The following is a 21,539-nucleotide window of genomic DNA, read 5'->3' as shown; positions in this document are numbered from 1 at the left end:
GGGTAGGGGTAAAGACTTCATTGGGGTCATCAGGTGGGCACCCTCCTTCCTTGGTGTTTCGTTGATAGGCCCATTACTCCTCCAGAGTGCTCAACAGCAACACCTGGCATCCCAGGTGCGCTCCCCTCTGTTTTACCCCTCTTGCTGGTCATTTTGCAGCCCAGTTGGAGTCCTTCCTCTTCAGCCACAGCCAGTTGTTGCTTCACTCGGCAGCCTCTGACAGCGACCTGACGGCTTGCCGGAAGGCCTGTCCTCGAACTCCCATTCCATTCAGGAGTCTGGTTGTTGACATGGCCACAAACCCTCTACAACCAGCCTCTACAGGGAGCATCCGGGTATGCCAGCCGTGTTGTTCTGCCTCGGCTGCTAAGTCTGAATATTTCAGACATTTCGTTCATGCGCTTCACCAACTGCAGTCTCCCAAGGCACAGCTAACTCCACGATGTACAGGGACTTCTGTGAGGTTGACCACAAGATCAGGCCCGGCCTGAGATTAGTTGTGATGATCTCTGGTGGAAAGATGAGCTTCTGGTCTCGATCAGCCTGCATTTTCCAGTCCCGGGCAGTGTCTAGGAGGGTCGGTTCCTTCTTTGCAAATGGCTTTTCTGGAAGTTGTCCTGCCTTTATAAAAGGGATGGTGTTCGAGAAACCAGGCGTTGGGGAAGGGAGGGCATTGGTGGTGTTTCTCCTTCCTTCCAAGGTAATTGCCAGTTGTCGCAGGACCTGATTGTGCCTCCAGGTGTAGCAGCCTTGTGAAAGACTGGTTTTGCAGCCAGTGAGGACGTGCCTTAATGTTGCTGGGGTTTGACAGAGAGAACATGATGGATCTTCTCCAAGCCACTGGTTTAGGTTCTTGGGTGTGGGAAGAACATCGTAGGTGGCTCTGATGATGAAGCTAAGATGGCTTCCATCTCCCACAGATCCTTCCAGGTAAGCTTACGATGCTCCAGGTTTACAGAATATAGACCAGTAGGGAGGTCAAATGTAAGAGGAAAGTATACTGTTAATGGCAGCACCCTTAAGAGCATTGCTGTACAAAGACACATTGGGGTCCAAGTCCATAGTTCCCTGGAAGGATGCGGAGGCTTTGTGGCAGGTGCTGAAGCATTCTTCTAGGATGCTGCCCGGTAGAGGTTAGCTATAAGGAGAATCGGTAGTAAGGAAGGCAAACGCGATGCTAGCATTTATTTCGAGAGGGCTAGAATTTTGGGCACCATATCCGAGGAAGGATGTGCTGGCTCTGGAGAGTGTCCATAGGAGGTTTACAAGAATGATAAAGAATATCAAATAATAAAGGGCATAGCTTTAAGGTGAAAGAGGAGAGTTTAAATGGTATATGTGGGGCGAGTTTGTTAACACCTAGTGTTAGGTGCCTGGAATATATTGCCAGGAGTGGTGGTGGAAGCATATACGATAATTAGATTTAAGAAGCTTGTGTATAGTCTCAGAAATATGCAGCAAATGGAGTGATATGGTTAATGTCTAGGCAAAAAAAAAGTTTCATTTGACACCATGTTCGGCACAGATATTGTGGGTCGAAGTGTCTGTCCTGTGCTTTGCTGCTCTATGTTCTGGAAATTAATTAATTGGAGTGAAGGTACATAAGATGTTGTACCTACTAAGAATTGACCATGAATTCTGGCTAGTATACCGTTGGCTAGTTTTCATTACTGATACTTGTTTGTACTTTTGCAGTGCTGTTCCAGCTTGTTGGTTCATGTCGAGTCAGGCTGAGAGGTAACATGATAGGGGTATATAATATTGAGATGCATATACGTTCCCCTTGGTTGCAGATCACTAACGCTAGAGGGCATAAGTTTAATATGGGAGGGAGGATGTTTAAAGGGATTCAAAGGGGGAATTGATAGAGCAGTTGGCACCTGGAAAGAGATGTCAGATGAGATGGCAGAGGCCGGCACAGTAACAACATTTACAAGACAATTTAATAGTTACTTGCTTCCACATGGAGGGAAATGGAATTAATGTAGGCAAGTGGGGATTAATATAAATAGGCATGATGGTCAGCATAGATGTAGTAGACCAAAAGGCCTGTTTTTGTGCTGTACAACTTTGACTTCCCATGCTTACTAAACATCAGTGTGATCAGAATTGAAACTGGAACACAGCTTTAACTAAATGGCATAACGTGCCTGCTTTCATACTCTTGTAGAGCCAAAGACCCGTATTCCACGTAATGGTTTTTCCAATGTGCCACAGGACAATGTCAAAACATTCTGCGTAGTCCATGGATCTGTTTCTTGATGTGCTTGAATTTTTTACTATATTGTTTGAATAGATTTTCTTTCTTTCCTTTTGAAATTCACCATTATTTAAAAACACACAATATGCAGGAATGCTTATTCTTGATGTTAGTGTGTGATTTTCAGAATGCATATATTTGTTATATTTCAGATGAATTTTCTTAAAGAAAACACCGTTAAAGTAATCCAAGTATTCCAAATTTCCAAGTAAAGTATTCCAAATTTGTATTCAGAATTTCAAAACATATTGATTTTGTGTAAATTATTGCATTGGCAATACTGTATCATTATAAGATTTGGGCCTGTTAATTATTTTCTAAGAATAGAACATTTCAAATTCTGCTTTCTCGTGACTCCTAATGTCTATAAAAAAGACTTCATGATACAATTGTGAAAGTTGCTGATTTCAATTAACCGTCTGATCTTCTTATTGTTAAGCCGAAAGAGTACAAGCCAACAGATAAACAAGAAACCAATGATCCATCACATCAAGAACTCCAGTCTCCAAAAGAAGATCCCACCAGTCAGTTAGAAGTTAAAACAAATGAAGTTGATATTCCGACAAAGATTTTATCTGAAAAGGAAAATAACAAGCTACTTGATTCAGGTAAGAATTTTCAAACGTGTTCAAATACCCCTTGATTCCATTTAATGCTGTAAAATCGCATGTTTAGATTATGTTGGATCGAAATGCATTGGCTTTGACTGTATTTTAAAATATTGATTACAATGCTGTTGAGTGAAACTTTTGACTTTGTTTATTCCCCTGATTATTTGATCAGTTTACATAAAAGTGCAAGAAAAAACATTTTAAAAGTATCATGTGATAAAGTGCAATTCTCAAAACAGTTTTATGTATTTGGCGCACACTTGTCATGCAATGGGAACAGTTGTCAACAGATCTGCTAATGAACGGGATTTCACTTTTCAGGTTAGTTGAGCCTTTCAGTTTTCCACATTACTGTATTTTAACTGATTTGGTACTGACAAATAAGTCTCTTTTCCTTCACAATAGTGATCATATTATAGCAAATTTGCATTTGTCTGCAAGTGTTGATAAATATGTTAACATGAGTCTCTTTTACAGGTGCCCTTGAAGTGAATGGAACTATTGTTAAAAATGAAATAATCACCAAAGATACAGGTTCAGTATAAGTATCCATTTTGTACAGTATTTGACCCAAACTCTGGATAAAATTACAATGAGGAAGTGACCATCTATTAGTAACTTTTTATTTATATATCTGCGCGCACACACACACACACACACACACACACACAATAATGCCTTTCATACTGGTCAAGCCTCATTTTAATTTTAATTGGATGTATTTTTGAAATTATCAAGGCTTTTAGCAATGTCGCTTTTTACTCAGAAGGCTGTGGGTTTAGGCATACGGGTGTTTCCGTAAATAAGGGTAAATCACTGGATGGATTCAAGAGAGAGTTAGATAGAGGTCTAGGGGCTAGTGGGATCAAGGGATATGGGGAGAAGGCAGGCACGGGTTATTGATTGGGGACGATCAGCCATGATCACAATTTATGGCGATGCTGGCTCGAAGGGCCGAATGGCCTCCTCCTCCACCTATTTTCTAACCTGTGACATGGGTGGACAAATTTGAAGTTACTAGATCTAAAACACAAATGGTTCATTATGAAGCTTAATGCGTATATTTCATGAAATCAATCAGGATTTAAGTTTGAATTCATGCTTTTCACTTTTTGAGTATCGTGCAATATGGACAACCATGGTTTATCGTGTAAGTGGGGAACCAAACTGAATCACTGTTGATAGGATAACATTTCGACAGAGTTATGACTTAGTGCAAGGACTATTTTCGCAATGCTACAAGATGTCAATCAGAAAAATCAACATCTTAAAAAACCTGCTTTAGACTCTTGTGGATATTAGAGTCCTTGCGCGAATCGTTTTGTGATCATTTAGTGCAGAATCACACAAATTTGCTGTTCTTTTACGCTGTTTCTGTTTGGGAGCAATCACAAATGAAGGAGGTAGCAATCTCTGCTAGAAGCAATGTCATAAGTTCCTCCAGCACTCTGTTTTTTGTTTGGCTCTGGAGTTGAAGGTGGACGGGGGGGGGCTGGGGTGGCTCAGCGGGACGGGCGGCGGCTCTGATGAGTGGGTGGCGTTTCGGGTCAAGACCCTTCTTCAGACAATCACAAGTACTCTCACCGACGAGAGTTCAGTTCAGTCTGAAGAAGGGTCTTCTCTCCAGAGTCGCTGCCTGTCCCACTGAGTTACTCCAGCTTTATGTCTATCTTCAATTTCAGAGTTAAATAAAAAACAGTGCTGGAGGAATTCAGCAGGCTAGGCAGCATCTGTGGAGGGAATGAATTAGGAGTTGTTTCGGGCCAGGGTTCTTCTTCATTAGGAAGGAACTGTAGATCAGGCATGATATTCTTCCGATTTAAATCGGAATTCCTATTTGTTTTCCTATTTGTCAATTTTTTGTGCCCGATTATTTGGTGGCCAATCAACTGCTGTCTCTAAGGGGGTTGCGTCCAATCACCGACCAGCTTCCCTTAAAATTCCTGTCCAATCAACAAATCAGTCTCCTTCCGTCCAATCAGCCGCTGTCCAAGGTCATTGTGTCCAATCACATAATGCGCTGGTCACTCGGCAGCCAATCAGACGCAGTCTCCGAGGGGCGTTATGACCAATCACGGACCTGCTTTCCTCACCGAAGTAGAAGATGGCTGTAGCCAACACACACAGAGAGAGAGGTGCAAGAAAGCAGCTATGACGTAATACACAATAAACTGTATTACAAATACACAATAAACAAATTATGCATTCTTGTACTCTTACATGGGTATGACCGCACATACTTTTTTTCAGCAAAATTGCGCCGCGTAAAAATACTGAATTTCAGATACTAGAATACTGAAATGCTCTGACAAAACTTGGCAGCTCTGGTGCTTGTCTTCTCAATGGTAGTTGTCTCCCTCATCGCGGTTGTCTTCTCCATGGTAGTTGTCGACCTCATCGTGGTTGGTCTCGAGCAAAAGGGAATTAATCTTGGGTAATGTTAAAATTAAATCTGCCTCGGCCACTGCTTATTTCAGAAACTCCTTGCGCCCGGACTTTCCGAAGCAGTTGTGAATAAAATGTGTGTGGAATTATGACTGATTTGGGATGGATGTTCGCTCTGTGCTGATTAATTGAAACGCAGTACTTCATGATTGTCAGCTGAACCCTGAAATTGACATTTAATCATTGTTGGGTATGTTTAACACAATATTCACTGTGAGTTAACCAGGTTTTATAATTTTTTTCTTTGATTTCGGCTCATCTGCATCGACGACTGTCCATTCTTCATGGTTTTCTGTGCAAAGACGATCAGGGGATGGTTAATGAAATAATTTAAAACATTTAAGAAACTTGATACTGTGTGAAACAGTAGATGGGGGATAAGAACACATGTTACATGATACAAGAGAATATTAGTTGGTGGTTTAGTCTATAAAAATAAACATTGCCAATTTCTAATAAAAGTACTAATTTGATCTAATCTAGAAAAGCTTTAAGGACCTGTCCCACTTAGGCGATTTTTTTAGGCGACTGATGGTGACTGTCATAGTCATAGCAGGTCTCCGTAAAATCGGCGACTGGACCCTCCCCACGACAAAGTCTACGACAAGCTACAACAACCTACCACCTCCTTGACGTCAAGCTACCGACAACCGGCGACCCATTAGGACGTCCACCTATGACTGAAGTTAAACTACGTCCATCCACGACAAGCTACGACCCTGTCGGCGACAACTGAAGACAGCATTTATGTCAGGAGAAGTCAAGCAACGCTCATTGGCGTCAACCCACTGTCGCCAAAAATTTTTGAACATGCTGAAAATCCAGCGGCAACCTTAAAGACACTACGACTCTGGGCGACTGAGGAGACTACTCACGACCATACATGCGACGCCCCGTCGACCATGTGACGACAGCCTGGTCGCCTGTAGTCGCTTAAAAAATAGTCAAGTGGGACAGGCCCATTACTCTCCTTGGTTATCTGCCACCCATTTTCCTTATATTCTGGGGAAAGAATTGCTCTGTTTATCTCCTAGAGTAGTCATAGAGGGATACAGCGTGGAAACAGGCTTTTCAGCACAATTTACCTTCTCCATTGTAGTTGTCACCCTCATCGTGGTTGTCTTCTCCATGGTAGTTGTCTCCCTCATCCTGGCATTTTCCATTGTGGCTCTCCTTGTCATCATGATCATCTTATTCATCAGTAAGGTTGACTTTCTAACCATCAACATACACGGAGTTGTTGCATGGTTGTCCATTTCCCTGTAGACAAGGGTCTCACACACACAGGTGAGAGTTCTTGTTTCTATCATGCCTCCTGTCACAGTTCTAAGTGTTTACCTGTCGTGTTCCTTTGATGGTCTTCACACCTGTTCATCCTCTCTTGGTCCACCTCTTCAATTGGCACAGAATGTGGTTCTGAGGAAAGATTCACAGCAGTGTCCAGGTTTTATGTCTCTAGTAAGGTTGTCTTTGGTGATTGTCCCTTTGATTTAACATTTGATGGAGTTCTCTCTGATGAGTCCTCTCTGATGGACTTTTCTTTGAACGAGCATTGTTTGAATAAGACATTTGAGCTAATTCATGTACAATCAGATAAATTAAATAAACATTTAAAAAAAATAAGTAAGGAAAGATTTTTTTTTCCACAATGGTGACACTTGTTTCTCTTGTAGCTGGTCTGTAACTGCAATCCCTGAGTGATTTTGTTATCTTTATTTTTTTAATATTATGAATGCTGGCCATTTTGGAAAAATAAAAGGAAATGAATTAAACGTGCAGTTTCTTCCTTTTTAAAAAATAAAATCCCAAAAATGATATTTTTTTAAACTTGTCGATGGTTTGCAATATTAAAAGCAAAAGGAACAATTAAAATGAAAAGTTCAGAATTGTAGCAAAAAATACCACAGCATTAATAATGGGCCTGCCTATGATACTTTTGAGCTAAATTGGGATCAACATTTGACCAGAATTTTATACAAAGTTTGCTTTCAAAATCTGAAAAGGAACGAGAAATTAAAAACAAAATCTTTTTACATTTTTTTAATACATAAAAGAGTAAAAATATAGAAACTTTTCATCGATTTTGATGTAAATTTACTAGAAATTTGCCTAAAACAAAGAGCATCTGTGTAGACAGGAGCATACTTTCAAAGATACATGGCGTTATCTAGAACCCGATCACTTTTGATTCCCTTCGCTACAGTGAACACACTTTACAACAACATAGCAACAAGCAATAAAAGTTTAACGGAATTTAAATATTTCTATATTAAGGGTACTAAATTAAGGGTAAACAGGCAAGAAAACTCATTTCAAGGTACAATTATCAAAAATAAATTTAAAAATATCTGTTGAGTGTGATCAGTGAGGGGTTCCCTGTGAACGTGAGCAGTGAGGGGGTCCATGTGAGTGTGAGCAAAGGTGAGGGGTTTGCTGTGAGTGAGCAGTGAGGAGGTCCCTGTGAGTGTGAGCAAATGTGAGATTTCCTGTGTGAGCAAAGGTAAGGGGGGGGGGGGGTCTTTGCGAGTGGGGAAGACCCTGCGAGAAATTAAGGATAAACAGGCGAGAAAACTGCGTCATTTCAAGGTACAATTATCAAAAAAAATCTGCATAAAGGGGGTGCTGCCCCCTTTTACCCCTTGGAATCCTACTGGATCCCCATCTCTCTTCCTCTTTTTTCAGTTTTTCCTGTCTCATGCCAGTTTTTTTGTTTAATCCCTTTTTATGTATAATTAGGCTGACAATTTGTTCAAACCTTTTTGAGGAACCTATGGAATATTTTATCTTTACATGCACAATATCCAAAAATTTAAGGTACCGAACTTTATGAATAATGGATTTGTAGTTTCACGGTAAGAAGCTTTATGTATTATTCTAATAGCTCTTTTCTGGAGTTTAATTATAGGGTCTATATTTGTTTTATATACATTTCCCCAAACTTCAACACAATATGACATATATAGCATTATAAGCGAGCAATACAATGTATACAAACACTTCTTATTCAACAGATCCTTTGTTTTGTAAAGAATAGCAATGGATTTAGATAATTTCCGTTTGATGTATTCTATATGTGGCTTCCAACAAAGTTTAGTATCTATAATCACCCCCAGGAATTTTGTTTGATATACTCTTTTAATTTCAACTCCATTTAAATTCCATTTTATTTCACAATTAACCCTGTCACCACCAAATACCATAAATTTCATTTTATTTTCATTTAGGATTAATTTATTAATATCAAACCATTTTTTTTAGCACTATCAATTCTCTTTTGGCTGTTTTCAGTAGTTCTTTTATATCATTCCCTGAACAAAAACATTTGTATAATCTGCAAATGTAACAAACTTCAACGTATTGGATACTTTACAAATATAATTTAAATAAAGTATAAATAACTTAGGTCCCAATACCGAACCTTGTGGAACACCACAGGTTACTCTTCTAAGCTGTGATTCAGTATTATTAATTTGACTGAAACCTATTACTTAAATAACTTCCCAAACAATTTTGGGTGACACCTCTTATACAATGACGTTCCAATTTCTGCAAAAGTAAGGAATGATCAATTGTATCAAATGCTTTACGTAAATCAATAAATACACCCACAGTGTGTAGTTTCTTATCTATTGCCGTTGCTATGTTTTCTACAAAATCCATCACCGCTAAAGATGTCGATCGATTACTCCTAAACCCATATTGATGATCTCTCAATAACTCATATTTCTCAATGAAATCATCAAGTCTATTCACAAATGACTTTTCAAGTATTTTAGAAAATTGAGGTAGCAAAGACACAGGTCTATAATTTGATACAATATGTTTGTCACCATTTTTATAGATTGGAACCAGCTTAGCCATTTTCATTTTATTGGGAAAAACACCTTTTAGAAAGGATTTATTGCATATATAGGTAAAGGGCTCGAGGACACAATCAATTACTTCTTTTATAAGTGACATATCAATGGTGTTACCATCAGTTGATTTTTTTATCCTTAAACTTTCGGACTACTTCTAACACATCACTCTCACAAACTCCAACAAGGAACATTGAATTGCTGTTTGATTCAAAATCAAAATTGATGTTTTCATCTCTAGGAAGGTTAATTTCCTTTGCCAAATTTGGGCCTACATTAACAAAAAAATCATTCAACATTAGCAACATCCTCTGTATTTTCAATAATTGAATTGTCATTTTTTACAAAATATGTTGAAAAATCAATTTTACTATTTTTAATTATATCATTAAGTACACTCCAAGTAGCCTTAATATTATTTTTATGTTTTTGCAACATTTGATCATAATAATCTTTTTTTTGTGATCTCATAATTAATGTCAGTCTGTTTTTATGTTTTTTGTACTTGTCCTCCTTTTCCTTTGTTTGATATTTAATAAATTCCCTATAAAGGCTATTTTTCTTTTTACAAGCTTTTTCCAACCCCTTTGTTATCCATGGTTTCACCCTCTTTTTCGAATTGTGTCTATACTCTTTCAATAGACAATGTCGGTCATAAATTGTCAAGAATGTCTCTAAAAATGCTTCATATGATTCATTAATATCATCTACATAAACGTCTTGCCAGTCATAATTCAAGAGGTGTGCCTTAAAAGCTACAATTGCTCTACAACGAATACACCGGTGTTCATTAAACGCCAGACATATACTGATACAATTTAAAGTATTATATAGGTTACATTATTCGAAAACTAAATTAAATAGTATTTTTCCGAATCTCTCCGCTATTTGTGATAAGTGCAAGAAAGCAGAGGCAAATTTAATACATAGTTTCGTTACATGTCCTAAATTGAATTATTACTGGACAGAAATTTTTAAAGTTATTTCTGAAGTCATCAAAGTTAAATTGGACCCTAACCCAAAGCTAATAATATTTGGAATTCCGGATTTACATCTATCACTTACAGTAAATCAAAGAAATTTCTTTGATTACTGTTAGTAATTGGGAAAAAAATCATATTGAAATTTTGGAAGGGAACATTATCCCCCACAACCAAAATGTGGGCAACAGAGATGATGGAGACGTTACATCTGGAAAGAATTAGATTTGTCCTATTGGACAAGTATAATTCTTTTGAACAGATATGGTCTCCATATATACAGTATTTAGAGAAGTAGCTGTTCTTGGCAACACAGCTCGGCGTGCACCCTGCGGGATTTGGTGAGAATAATTCATTTTTATATTGGAATTAACATATATGTCTTTATTGATACTATCACTTGTAGTAGTGTTATTAATAATACATATTGTGGTTACTAAAACTTTTTTTTTTTTTTTTTTTTTTTTTTTTTTTTCGTTTCTCTTTTCTTTCTTATATATAATCAAATTATTATTTAATCACTCTCTTAATGATTTATAACTGTTCTATTCTTTCTCTATCATTATTTCTAAAAAATAGTAGATAAGTATTACTAGTGTTTTACTTAATGCAAATTGAATTAATTTGATATAAAGTTGTTTGAAGCATTGTAATTGATTACCTTTAATAAAAAAATATATTAAATTAAAAAAAAAAAAAAAAAGCTACAATTGCCTCTGGTGATTTTATTCTAAGCTATTTATTCTGTCCCTTTGTTCTTAATTTTGACATTGTTAACCTCCAACACTATAAAAACAGGCAAATGATCACTTATATCAGAAATATAATTAGAAAATTAAAATATACATTAGAAATACTTTCCCGAGAGGAATAAAAGCCTTTCTGTTAGTATTTAAAAAAATGTAATTAAAGCATACATTAGAAATACTTTTCCGAGTTAGGAATAAAAGCCTTTCTGTTAGTATTCAAAAAAAATTTAAATTAAGAGAAGGACATTATAATTTAAGAGGGTTGTGTATTTTTGAAACATGTAAAGTGAGAAGCAATGTAAAATATAGATGTGTCTCAGTTTTGGGAGTCAAATTATGGAACGGGCTTAGTGATGAGTTGACATTTTGTAGCTCTCTGAGTTTCAAAAAAGCCTTAAAATGTAAAATAATTAAGGATTATAATGTAAAATGATTAAAATGTAAAATAAGTAAGGATTACAAGTTAGAATTAAAAAAAAATTTCTTTCCTTTGTAATAATAATATTCTGGATTATTTTATGGATTGTTTAGGATAGGCAAAAATAAGGTGTGGCTTCAGCCTATTCCTTTTTCGGTCATTGATTATGTGAACGTTGTGTGAAATGGATACAGTGTTGGTTCATATTCACACATATTGTAAAGTTTTGTTCTTTTTAATGTATGACCGAAATAAACTATTCATTCATTCATTTATTAATTCATTCAATATTTTATCTCCCATTTAATATCCATCGTATGTTATCACTTGTGAGATGTGCCCATCCTGTAAACAAATCTAGATAGATTTGTCCAACTTTTGGTTGTTTGTAAAGTGTACAAAGTTCTTTGTGTTGTGAGGGGGTTTTCAGTTCAGCCATTCTGAGAACCTTTCCATTTGCAGGAAGTAACTAAGGATTTATTCTTCCTTCCTGAATATTCTTGAATATAGTGCTTTTTAATATGTACACTGAATTAAGTAAAGTTATGCATGATTTAATCCTTTGCTTGTACTCTTATTGTGAATCTCCTTTCCATATTGACATTTAACTGTGAAAACGAGCTCGGAGGATGATCAATCTCCAGAAGACTACATGGACAGATTAAACAGATAGAGTATGATGTTGAGAAGCATGAGGTTATGCATTTTGGTAGGAAAATAAAAAAGTATTATTTAAACCGTGGGAAGCCAGCACAGAGTGGCCCATTGATAGGTTTTGTTGCACTACTTCACGAGAAGTGGCAAATAAAATGCAGGCACAGCAAGCACTTGGGAAATAAAATTATTTGCTTTTATTGCAAGGGAGCAGGAGCATTAATGAAAGGAAATCACACTGATATTGTGCATGACTTTGGCAAGGCCTTATTTGGTATAATCAGCATTTAAAAAAATATTTCAAAGAATATACTTGCAATAAGTTGATTGCAATTAATTCATGGGATTGATTCTGAAGATGTAGCAGAGCTGCAAAGTAGTACGGATTTTCCGTATTTTGTACGGAAATGCGATTAGAATATGGATGTACGGAGAGGATGGAAGGAGAGAGGGAGGAAAGGAATAAGAGGGAGGGAGAAAAAAGGAAGAAGGAGTGGGAGGGAGAGAGTGGGAGGGAGTGCGAGAGGGAGAGGGAGAGGGAGAGGGAGGCTTCCAAAATGGCTTCTACATCATCTGGTGCTAAAAGCAGCAGCTGTTCAAACAGCAGTATACAAAGAGATGACAATGAATGCACTGTCAAGTAAGGTGCGTAGAAGACATGTCAATTGGTAGCAAAGTTATGCATTCTTGTACTCTTACATGGGTATGGCCGCACATAAAAAATAAAATTTCTTTCAGCAAAATTGCATCACGTAAAAATACTGATTTCCTCAGCAAAATACTGATTTCAAGTACTAGAATACTGAAATGCTCTGACAAAATTTGGCAGCTCTGATGTAGGGCTTTTTTGTTCTATGAGAAGGTTTAAAATTGATTGATTTTCAGAGGACTTTAGAAGAATGAAAGAGATATCAGTGTCAGAGGGATGGAGTAGATATTGATTCCCCCCCCCCCCCCCCCCCCCCCCCCCCCCCCCATAGTTAGAGATTCTAGAACTGGAAAGAGGATTGTGGTAGATCTAAGAAATAGAGCAACATCTTTATGCAGAGAGTTGAATTGTTGGATTCCCTACCACAGAAGGTTGTGTGTGCTTCGACACATATAATATTGGATGATGGGTGCAGGCCAAAACCTTTTATGTTCCTATAGCTAACCTATTGCAATTTGATTGTGGTTCTGACATGGTATATTTACAATGTGTTCTGAACAAAGTTGCCCATGGATATAGCTTTTACCAGAATATACAGAAACTCCATTCTGTGTACACTCAATATTGTGGATCGATAGAGGAGTAGATTGTCCTATGTGGAGAAGATTGGATCTTCACAAGACCAGAAGAATGAGGTGATCTTATTGAAACAAAATTCCTATAGGGCTTGAAGGGTAATGCAGGATAATGTTGCCAAATATCAGGTTGCCCAATGGAGGCACAGTTTCTGCTTGTATTCAGGATGGAGATCAATAGATTGTTGGATATTAAGGGAATTGAGTTAGGCATAGTACAAGAAAGTAGGAATACATTTCAAGAGTTGAGAGTGAAATTGTCATAAGTACAGACAATAGAACAATTAAATTCTTACTTGTAGCAGCTAAACAGGCCCGTAAACACAATACACAGATAATATATAATAGTCAGAAAAACTCAATAAATTAGAAACCTTATTACAAGTGTAAAAACCTCTGTCCTTAGTACAACCAAAGACAGTCAATAAAATTTCATAATTACCGAGGTTAGTGTAGTGTTTAAGAACCCGATGGCTGTTGGGAAGAAGCTATTCTTAAACCCGGTGCTCAAAAATTTTGGGCTCCTGTATTACCTCCTTGATGGTAGTACCAAAATGAAAGTGGCCAGGGTGATAGGGGGTTTTGACGATACTGTCTGTCTTTTTGAGGCAGTGCCTTCTTTGATGGTGGGGAGGTCAATCCCTGTGATTGAGCAGGCAATGTCCACACTCTCTGTGATCTCCTTTGTTCCTGGGTCAACCGGGCCATAGTACAACCAGTGTCTATGTGCAGCTGCTCTCTACTGTGCAACTGTAAATGTTTAATAAAATATTTGTCGTTGTACTCAAATGTACTGAATCAGTTCAATCATCTGAGGAAGTGGCGGGGTTGATGAGCTTTCCTAGTTATTGCATCAAGGGCCTGTCCCACTTTCACGACCTCTGCCGAGTTTGCCCTTCACTCATACTCGCAGCATGGTCGTCACGAGGTCATGATGCTAGTCGTAGGTACTCGTGGCATCAAGTAGGTCGAGGCGTTTTTCTAGCATGATGTATAATGTCCACAAGTAAAAAAGGTTGTGAAAGTGGGACAGGCCCTTCAGTTTGCTGGACCCAGTACACATCTTCAGATATATGCACAGTCAGGAACTTGAAGCTGTTGATTCTCATGACTGCCATCCCTTTGATGTAGACAGGTTCATGGATCCTCTGCTCCCCTCCTGAAGTCAACATTCAGCCGTTTCGTCAGTCAGGTCTTTTTGATGATAAAACAGAGGAAAGAAAGTGCTGAATGATCTACCGCTTCAGTTTGAAGTGCAGTTCCTAGCAATAATAAACTTTATGTCCGAAGTATTTTATCAATTTGATATCTTGTCTTTAAATTAAATTTCAGTTTACATTTTCTCTTTGTCAAATTTAAGGTGTAGGTGAAAATAATCAACATCACTTGGATACATCGCAACAGGGAAACACTGATCACAGAAGGAATCCTGGTGAAGTTATGGAAGATGGCAAGAAATAAATGGTACCTCATTAAAGGATTTTTTTTTAAGTGCATAATATGAAATAATTCTCTACGAATAAGTACTGAGTAAATGTCTTCTCCAGACAATATTCGCCATTGGCATTGTTTGAGAACCACAGCTCATTCTACTGTCACTAGTGGCTCTTCATGCCCTCAACATTAGGAAAGTTCTTGCTGTCCTTGGAAGCTTATTATGTATCAATTGAATAGATGTAACTGTCTTAGCATATTTCCCATCCCACGTACCCCTTACCATAATTTGTTTTTATTTCACCATCAGCAGACATGTTCTTAATTCCATATTGTTTTCCTTGGAGTTAATTCATTCCAAGTCTTCAGCTAACATTCTTGACTCATGGCAATTTGGTCACAAGTTTGGTCAAAAAAATCAGTGTTGCCATATGTTGAATTCATATCCTCCCATTTGTCTTTTCCATTGGAAATCTATGACTTCCTGAATTAATCTCACCAAAACTCTTGATCAGCATATTGGCTAATGGGAGTTTAAGTAGTCATCGGTAGAGCTGTCATTTGTAATATGACCTTGCTAAACGATTGCTCTTAAAGATAGTGGAGTCGGGGGATATGGGGAGAAGGCAGGAACGGGTACTGATTGGGGATGATCAGCCATGATCACATTGAATGGCGGTGCAGGCTCGAAGGGCCGAATGTGGTTTACGTTAATGAAACCTGGAAACAAAATGCAGTAAAAGAGATGCTTTAGAAAATGTGTCGCATTGTTTGTTTAATTTTATAATAGAACTGTAATTCCAAAGATAGAATAAGTGTAGGATGGGTGGAGAAGAGCAACCACATATTTTGACCGTTACTACATAATTTATCTTACGAATTCTTATTGAATGGTCTTGCTAATTTTTCTATTAACTATTCTAGTTGTTTTGTTAGTTTCCAGTTATAGTTTATATTAATCCTGTGTATATTTTAAAAATTTAGTGTGACATAAAGAAGCTGAAAATATTTCTTGAGAAAAATGAAGATCAGGACATGAAACAAACACTGTTTACGAAACTGGTTGAAATAAGTAGCTTTATTTGTTGATGTTGCACTTTCTTAGCTGACTACAATGAGATTTAATCAGTATTGCTTGGAGCTATATATCAAGGACCATTAGTGGCCTGCAGTTTAAAAAGTATTGGGTATGAGCAATTTCTGATTCATTCAAAATTAAATGAACAATTGAGTAACTCTAACTTTAATTCATACTGGAAATTTCACTAAGTTCTATAATTGAAACTGGATGTTGTAATATTAGCTGTTTTAAATGCTGATATTAAATGCTGATATTAAAATTGCATCTTAATGATTTCTTAAGTCAGACACTATTATTTATCACACTTATAAGTAGCAGACTCTCTGTGGAATGCAATTGTTTATGCATATCTTTTTCAATTCTGCCATTAATACAGACATTTAAGGAAGTTTATTTTTTTAAACTAAGTTCTGAAAGGTAAAGAAGAGGTGCCCAAAGTCTGTACTGTTTTCCATTGAATTAGTGTGGTTAGTCTGTCTCTTTGTGTTAGTGGGTTTGAGGAAAAAAACTTTTAATATTTTTTTATAATCCTTTACCTTAATAGCATATTTAACAAGTAACAAAATATATAATTACACATTCTGAAAAGTGAAGTTAATGTAAACTGGATTTAGTTTTGATATGTCCCTCCATTCTGGTGTGCTGAAATATTACGTGAGAATGTTGTGATTGGGCATCTTCTGAATCGCCTCTACATCTGTACTCCAAATTAAATTTGTCATCTAAAATAAAAATGCAACTTAATTGCTTAGGCTGAATCTACTTGGCTAAAGAGGTTGCATTCTTTTATGTTCTCTGTCTAACCTTTCTCATTGAGAACTGTGTTTATTTCAAAATAAAAGAATTATTGTTTCATTTGATATTTTTCACTTGTTTTAATTTAAAAAATTGGTGAGACAGCACCCTGGCATTACAAAAGCCCAAAATATTATATTTTCTCCTCAGAAGCACATTTTCTGTTTTAAATACAAAAATGTATCAATTTTAATTTCAAACATTGATTATACATTGATGGTGCAGGTGAATGAAACTTTTTGGTGCCAAGAATTGTTAAGACACATTTAAAAAGTTAGACTTTTATTCAGATCACAGTATTAACACAGTACAGCAGCATATACAAAGAACGTGCCTCATGGCTCTGTATTATAACCTCTTTCCTGTATCTGGAACACTCAAGCCACAGCTGGAACAATACATCTCAATCAGTTCATGACACAGGAACCATTGGAGTTAGATTAACTTGACCACAGGAAAATATTTGTGAACAGAAAAATCAAATTCTGGAGGAACCTGAAAATGAAAAAAAAAGCCAACTTATTCCAATGTGAATTGTCATTGTTACATGTTCACACTCTAGAATTGCTTTGTATGCTTGGATTTCCTTTTTCACATCCTCTAGACTTCAGCCAATGCAACCTATTCATCACGTGGTGCTGCTTCAGTTACCTTGCTCACCTTTCTGCTATCCCACACCATTTAAAAAATCTTCAGACTAAATCAAAGGCAGAATTCAGCAGGTCAGGCAGCATCTGGAGGGAATGGACAAGTGACATTTGGATCGGTCTGAAGAAGGGTTCCAACCCAAGGTTGCCAGTCCATTCCCTCCAGAATTGCTGCCTGACTTGCTGAATTCCTCCAGCACTTTGTTCTACTCAAGATTCTAGCATCTGCAGTTCCTTGGGTCTCCATTAGATCACAGGCACTGATTTAAGGTAGACAAAAGTGCTGGAGAAACTCAGTGGGTGAGACAGTATCTATGGAGCGAAGGAAATAATCCAATGTTTCGGCCCGACACGTTGTCTATTTCCTTCGCTCCATGGATGGTGCCTCACCCGCTGAGTTTCTCCAGCATCTGCAGTTCCTTCTTCAACACTGATTAGCAATGAGGAACTGATTGATTATCTCAAACTACTGCTGTCTATTATGCGAGTCAGCCAGTTTGATGGCACTAGAGTTATCTATGTTCCTGCGGATTTTGATCTGGAAAAGGCGACCAGATAAAGGCAGCTGGTGTCATACCAAAAGGAGAAGAGTGAATGCTGTTTGACAATTACATAACTTAAGCCTTGTAGCACGAACTGCAATGGCTGAAACTGGAACCTGTTTTTAGATCTTCAATCTAGGGTCCTAGATTTAGTCCATTGATTTAGCCAGAACAATTTTGTTTACAAATATGGATTTTGGAATAAAAAAAACTCCTGTGCTGTACCCATGCATCAGTTTGTACAATTTATGTCTATTGCAATGGAGACAGCCTTGAGGGATTAGAATACATTTGTCCATTACGATTGCCACAAGTTGAGAAGAAAGTGTTTTCGTGTTATATTCCGAAGTTGCTGTCTCTGTTCATCAGGACTAACCATTTTCCAGAAAAGTTGTTTTGGATGTGATCCTTGACAAATTTAGAACTATCCATGTCCAATGGGTACTGTGGACAGAAAAAACCTCCAGCCTGTCATTTCCACCCACAAGTCGCCTCTTGTTTAGCAAATATAGTAATGCAACATTAACTTTTTTCTCACAGGTTTCCAGTATGTCAGTGCGGCAACTTTGTTCACGCAAGAATTTTCTGATCAAGCATGTATGAAAAGCTCACTCATTTCTGCATGTTCTTGGTCATTGTCCAACAAAATTTACAGATTCTAAATGAGTATCTAAATGCAGGGATTCCCACTGGGATCACCAGCAAGCTCGATTTGGCCCATTGAAATTTCTCAATTCAGAGTTCGATGGAATTCAAATATTCAAGTTTGTTTAATTAATCATAGTCATCTACAATGCATACTGTTCATTTTGAAATACTTTAAAATGTTATCTGACCTAAGCAGAGTCAATATACAACTGATAATATTAGCAATGTATGACTTATATACATGAAATGTTTTTATTATATGTACTTGCTTCTAATAAAAATATTAATTAATTAAAAAAAAAAAAATGTTATCTGACCTAACAAAAGCACCTCCTCACTCTCCCAGCACTTAAGGTTAAGATATATGGAAAACATTCTGAATCCAGACAATGAGCATAAGGACAAAATTGCTAATCAGTTTATTAATAGCTGTTAATGCAGAGCTGCTGTTTTCATTCCTAACAATTCAATTTTCCCCATTTGGAATTCATTATCTTCGATGTTTGGAAGATGTGATGGTAACCAGGAGGCAGCAGTGCTGCTATGGCATTCGAACCACAAGAATAACTATATGCTTGCATATAGTGCTTAGAGTTGTTTCTAAGGAAGATATGACCAAGTGAATCATATGCAAGAATCTGGTCTAGAACACCCTTCTAAGGCAGGACTTCGGTTGCCAAAGTCACACCCATAGCAGGAAGCTGACGGCAGTGGAACTGCCATTAGGTGCCACGCATGCAGGTACATTAAGGAAGACGAACATGATTTTGTTAGGGCAAGCAATTCCATCTGCTTGAGTTTTGTGACAGGCAGCAAAAAAACACCAATCGCTGCATTGACAGTTTCCCTCAGACCTTTGAGGCCTTTCGGTAAAAAGTAATAGAACATAGGAATCATGGCATGGTACTTTAAAGGCTGATTCTGTAATACACTGCTGGAATGAATTGGGAATGTTCTGATTTTTCTGCCTTTGTGCCTCCCTTTCAACACCATAAGGAAATCAAGGAAACAGCATAAATATCAAGACAAAACTGATCATGTCATGGTCACCTGGTGGGTACACAAAATTGCTGGAGGAACTCAGCGGGTGCAGCAGCATCTATGGAGCGAAGGAAATAGGCGACGTTTCGGGCCGAAACCCTTCTTCAGACTGATGGGGGGTGGGGAAAGAAAGAAGGAAAAAGGGAGGAGGAGGAGCCCGAGGGCGGGCGGATGGGAGGGTGGGAGGAGACAGCTAGAGGGTGAAGGAAGGGGAGGGGACAGCACAGGCTAGCCAAATTGGGGGAATTCAATGTTGATGCCATAAGGGCGCAAGGACCCCAGACGGAATATGAGGTGCTGTTCCTCCAATTTCCGCTGTTGCTCACTCTGGCAATGGAGGAGACCCAGGACAGAGAGGTCGGATTGGGAATGGGAGGGGGAGTTGAAGTGCTGAGCCACCGGGAGGTCAGGTAGGTTAAGGCGGACTGAGCGGAGGTGTTTGGCGAAACGGTCACCCAACCTACGCTTGGTCTCACCGATGTAAATTAGCTGACATCTAGAGCAGCGGATGCAGTAGATGAGGTTGGAGGAGATACAGGTGAACCTTTGTCGCACCTGGAACGACTTGTCATGGTCACCTAATATGCATGGAATTGCTCAGAAAAGGATGTTCTTCCTGCACATACAGAAATTGGAATGGATTGTGTATGACATCATTCTATTGAGCATTTATAAAGTCTTTCAACGATAACACTTAACCTTTGTCTTTTTGACTTAAAGTTTAAGTCAAACAACCTTAATAAACGGATCAATTCAAAACGAGTAAGCAACAAACAGTAAGATCTGATAAGTGATCAGGAATTCCACAATCTATACTTCACCAACCTTATGAGGGCCAGGGTCAATAGTAGCATCTCACCTTTCATACTACTTAAATAAATAATGCTGGCAGCATCTGTGGAAAGAGAAAAAAAGTTAAGGTTTCAGTTCAATGACTTTGACCGGAAACCTTACTTTTGTTTCTCTTTTCACAGATGCTGTTCGAATTGATGAGCGTTTCCAGACTTTTCTGTTTTTACTTAATTTTATTTTCCAGTTTTTTTTTATGTCAACACAGCACAGAACATAAATCAATCCCTGGGACCAGCTGCAGTAATAATGCTGCTTCAATTTAAAGGGAATTTATGAAATTAATAAATAAATGTTTCTTTAAAGGTTTAATTCTCTATGTCTTTATCATACTATTGTTCGTATTTACCTGAGATTCTTTCTTGTGCCCTCCTGCAAGCAACTTCATCACCACAATGTTAGGTTTTGCAACCGTTAGAATTTTTTTTACCTGAAAAGTAAAATTACGTAATCACATAAAAAAAATAATCAAACATGGATGGAAGAATTACCAGGCACAACTAACCAAAATGAAATATAAAACATGTTGAGCATTTGTAGCCCATATATCAAACAAGACAAACTGAGACATGAAGATAGACACAAAATTCTGGAATAACTCAGATAGAAGGAATGTGTGATGCTTCGGGTCGAGGCCCTTCTTCAGACAGAGTCGGGAGAGGGAGGCAGATAAGGAAGCACAAGGTGTGAAAACGAGACATTAAAGGAGATGCGGTTCAAGGAGAATGTAGAATTGATCATTGTTAGCTAGGAGAAGCTGAGAAAGCATACAGAGATATAATTTAATCAGGGGGACAGTCAGACTGGTCGGAGAACTAGGAAGGGGTAGATCGGAAGATGTAGCTAGTGGTGGGATCCCGTTTGAGGGAAAGCAAGGGCATGAAGTTAATATTCATACCGCTGGAGTGTAAGCTGCCCAAACAAAATAGGAGGAGCTGTTCCTCCACTTTGCACTCGGAGTGGAGAAGGCCCAGGACAGAAAGGTCAGTATGGGAATGGGACAGGGAGTTAAAGTGTTTAGCAACCGGTAGATCAGGTAGGGTTAGGCGGACTGAGTGGAGGCGTTCAGCGAAATGATCGCCGAGCCCGCGCTTGGTATCGCCAATATATAGGGAGTCCTCACGTGGAACAGTGGATACAGTAGGTGGGTGGAGGAAGTGCAAGTGAACCTCTGCCTCACCTGAAAACACTGTCGGGGTTCTTGAACGGAGTCGAGGGAGGAGGTATGGGGACAGGTGTTGAAT

General features: G+C 38.1%; 2 protein-coding genes across 7 annotated transcripts in view; one reads left to right on the top strand and one right to left on the bottom strand.

Annotated features, from left to right (window-relative positions):
* Window positions 1-16,628, top strand: part of golm1 (golgi membrane protein 1) — a 42,526-nt gene extending 25,898 nt beyond the window's left edge. For 2 of the 3 annotated variants that reach the window (XM_033017676.1, XM_033017674.1), the window contains 4 exons: window positions 2,700-2,868; window positions 3,349-3,405; window positions 14,619-14,722; window positions 15,677-16,628. In XM_033017676.1, the coding sequence (XP_032873567.1) occupies window positions 2,700-2,868; window positions 3,349-3,405; window positions 14,619-14,719 (327 nt within the window). In that variant the 3' untranslated portion in view covers window positions 14,720-14,722; window positions 15,677-16,628. The remainder of the gene's footprint in view (window positions 1-2,699; window positions 2,869-3,348; window positions 3,406-14,618; window positions 14,723-15,676) is intronic. The other variant, XM_033017675.1, reaches the window with a different exon arrangement.
* Window positions 16,629-16,833: 205 nt separating this feature from the next.
* The window catches only part of naa35 (N-alpha-acetyltransferase 35, NatC auxiliary subunit), a 63,485-nt gene continuing 58,779 nt past the window's right edge, over window positions 16,834-21,539 (bottom strand). Inside the window, exons 22-23 of one of the 4 annotated variants that reach the window (XM_033017672.1) lie at window positions 20,645-20,723; window positions 16,834-17,063 (exon numbers count right to left, since the gene is read on the bottom strand). In XM_033017672.1, coding sequence (XP_032873563.1) covers window positions 20,694-20,723 — 30 coding nt within the window. In that variant the 3' untranslated portion in view covers window positions 16,834-17,063; window positions 20,645-20,693. Of the gene's footprint in view, window positions 17,064-20,180; window positions 20,342-20,644; window positions 20,726-21,539 lie in introns of those variants that run through there. The other 3 variants (XM_033017670.1, XM_033017671.1, XM_033017673.1) reach the window with 3 other exon arrangements.

The sequence above is a fragment of the Amblyraja radiata genome, chromosome 3 (assembly GCF_010909765.2).
Source record: "Amblyraja radiata isolate CabotCenter1 chromosome 3, sAmbRad1.1.pri, whole genome shotgun sequence".
In the NCBI taxonomy this organism is placed as follows: Eukaryota; Metazoa; Chordata; class Chondrichthyes; order Rajiformes; family Rajidae; genus Amblyraja; species Amblyraja radiata.
The sequence above is the reverse complement of the archived record's forward strand: the minus strand, read 5'-3'. Positions and strand labels throughout refer to the sequence as shown.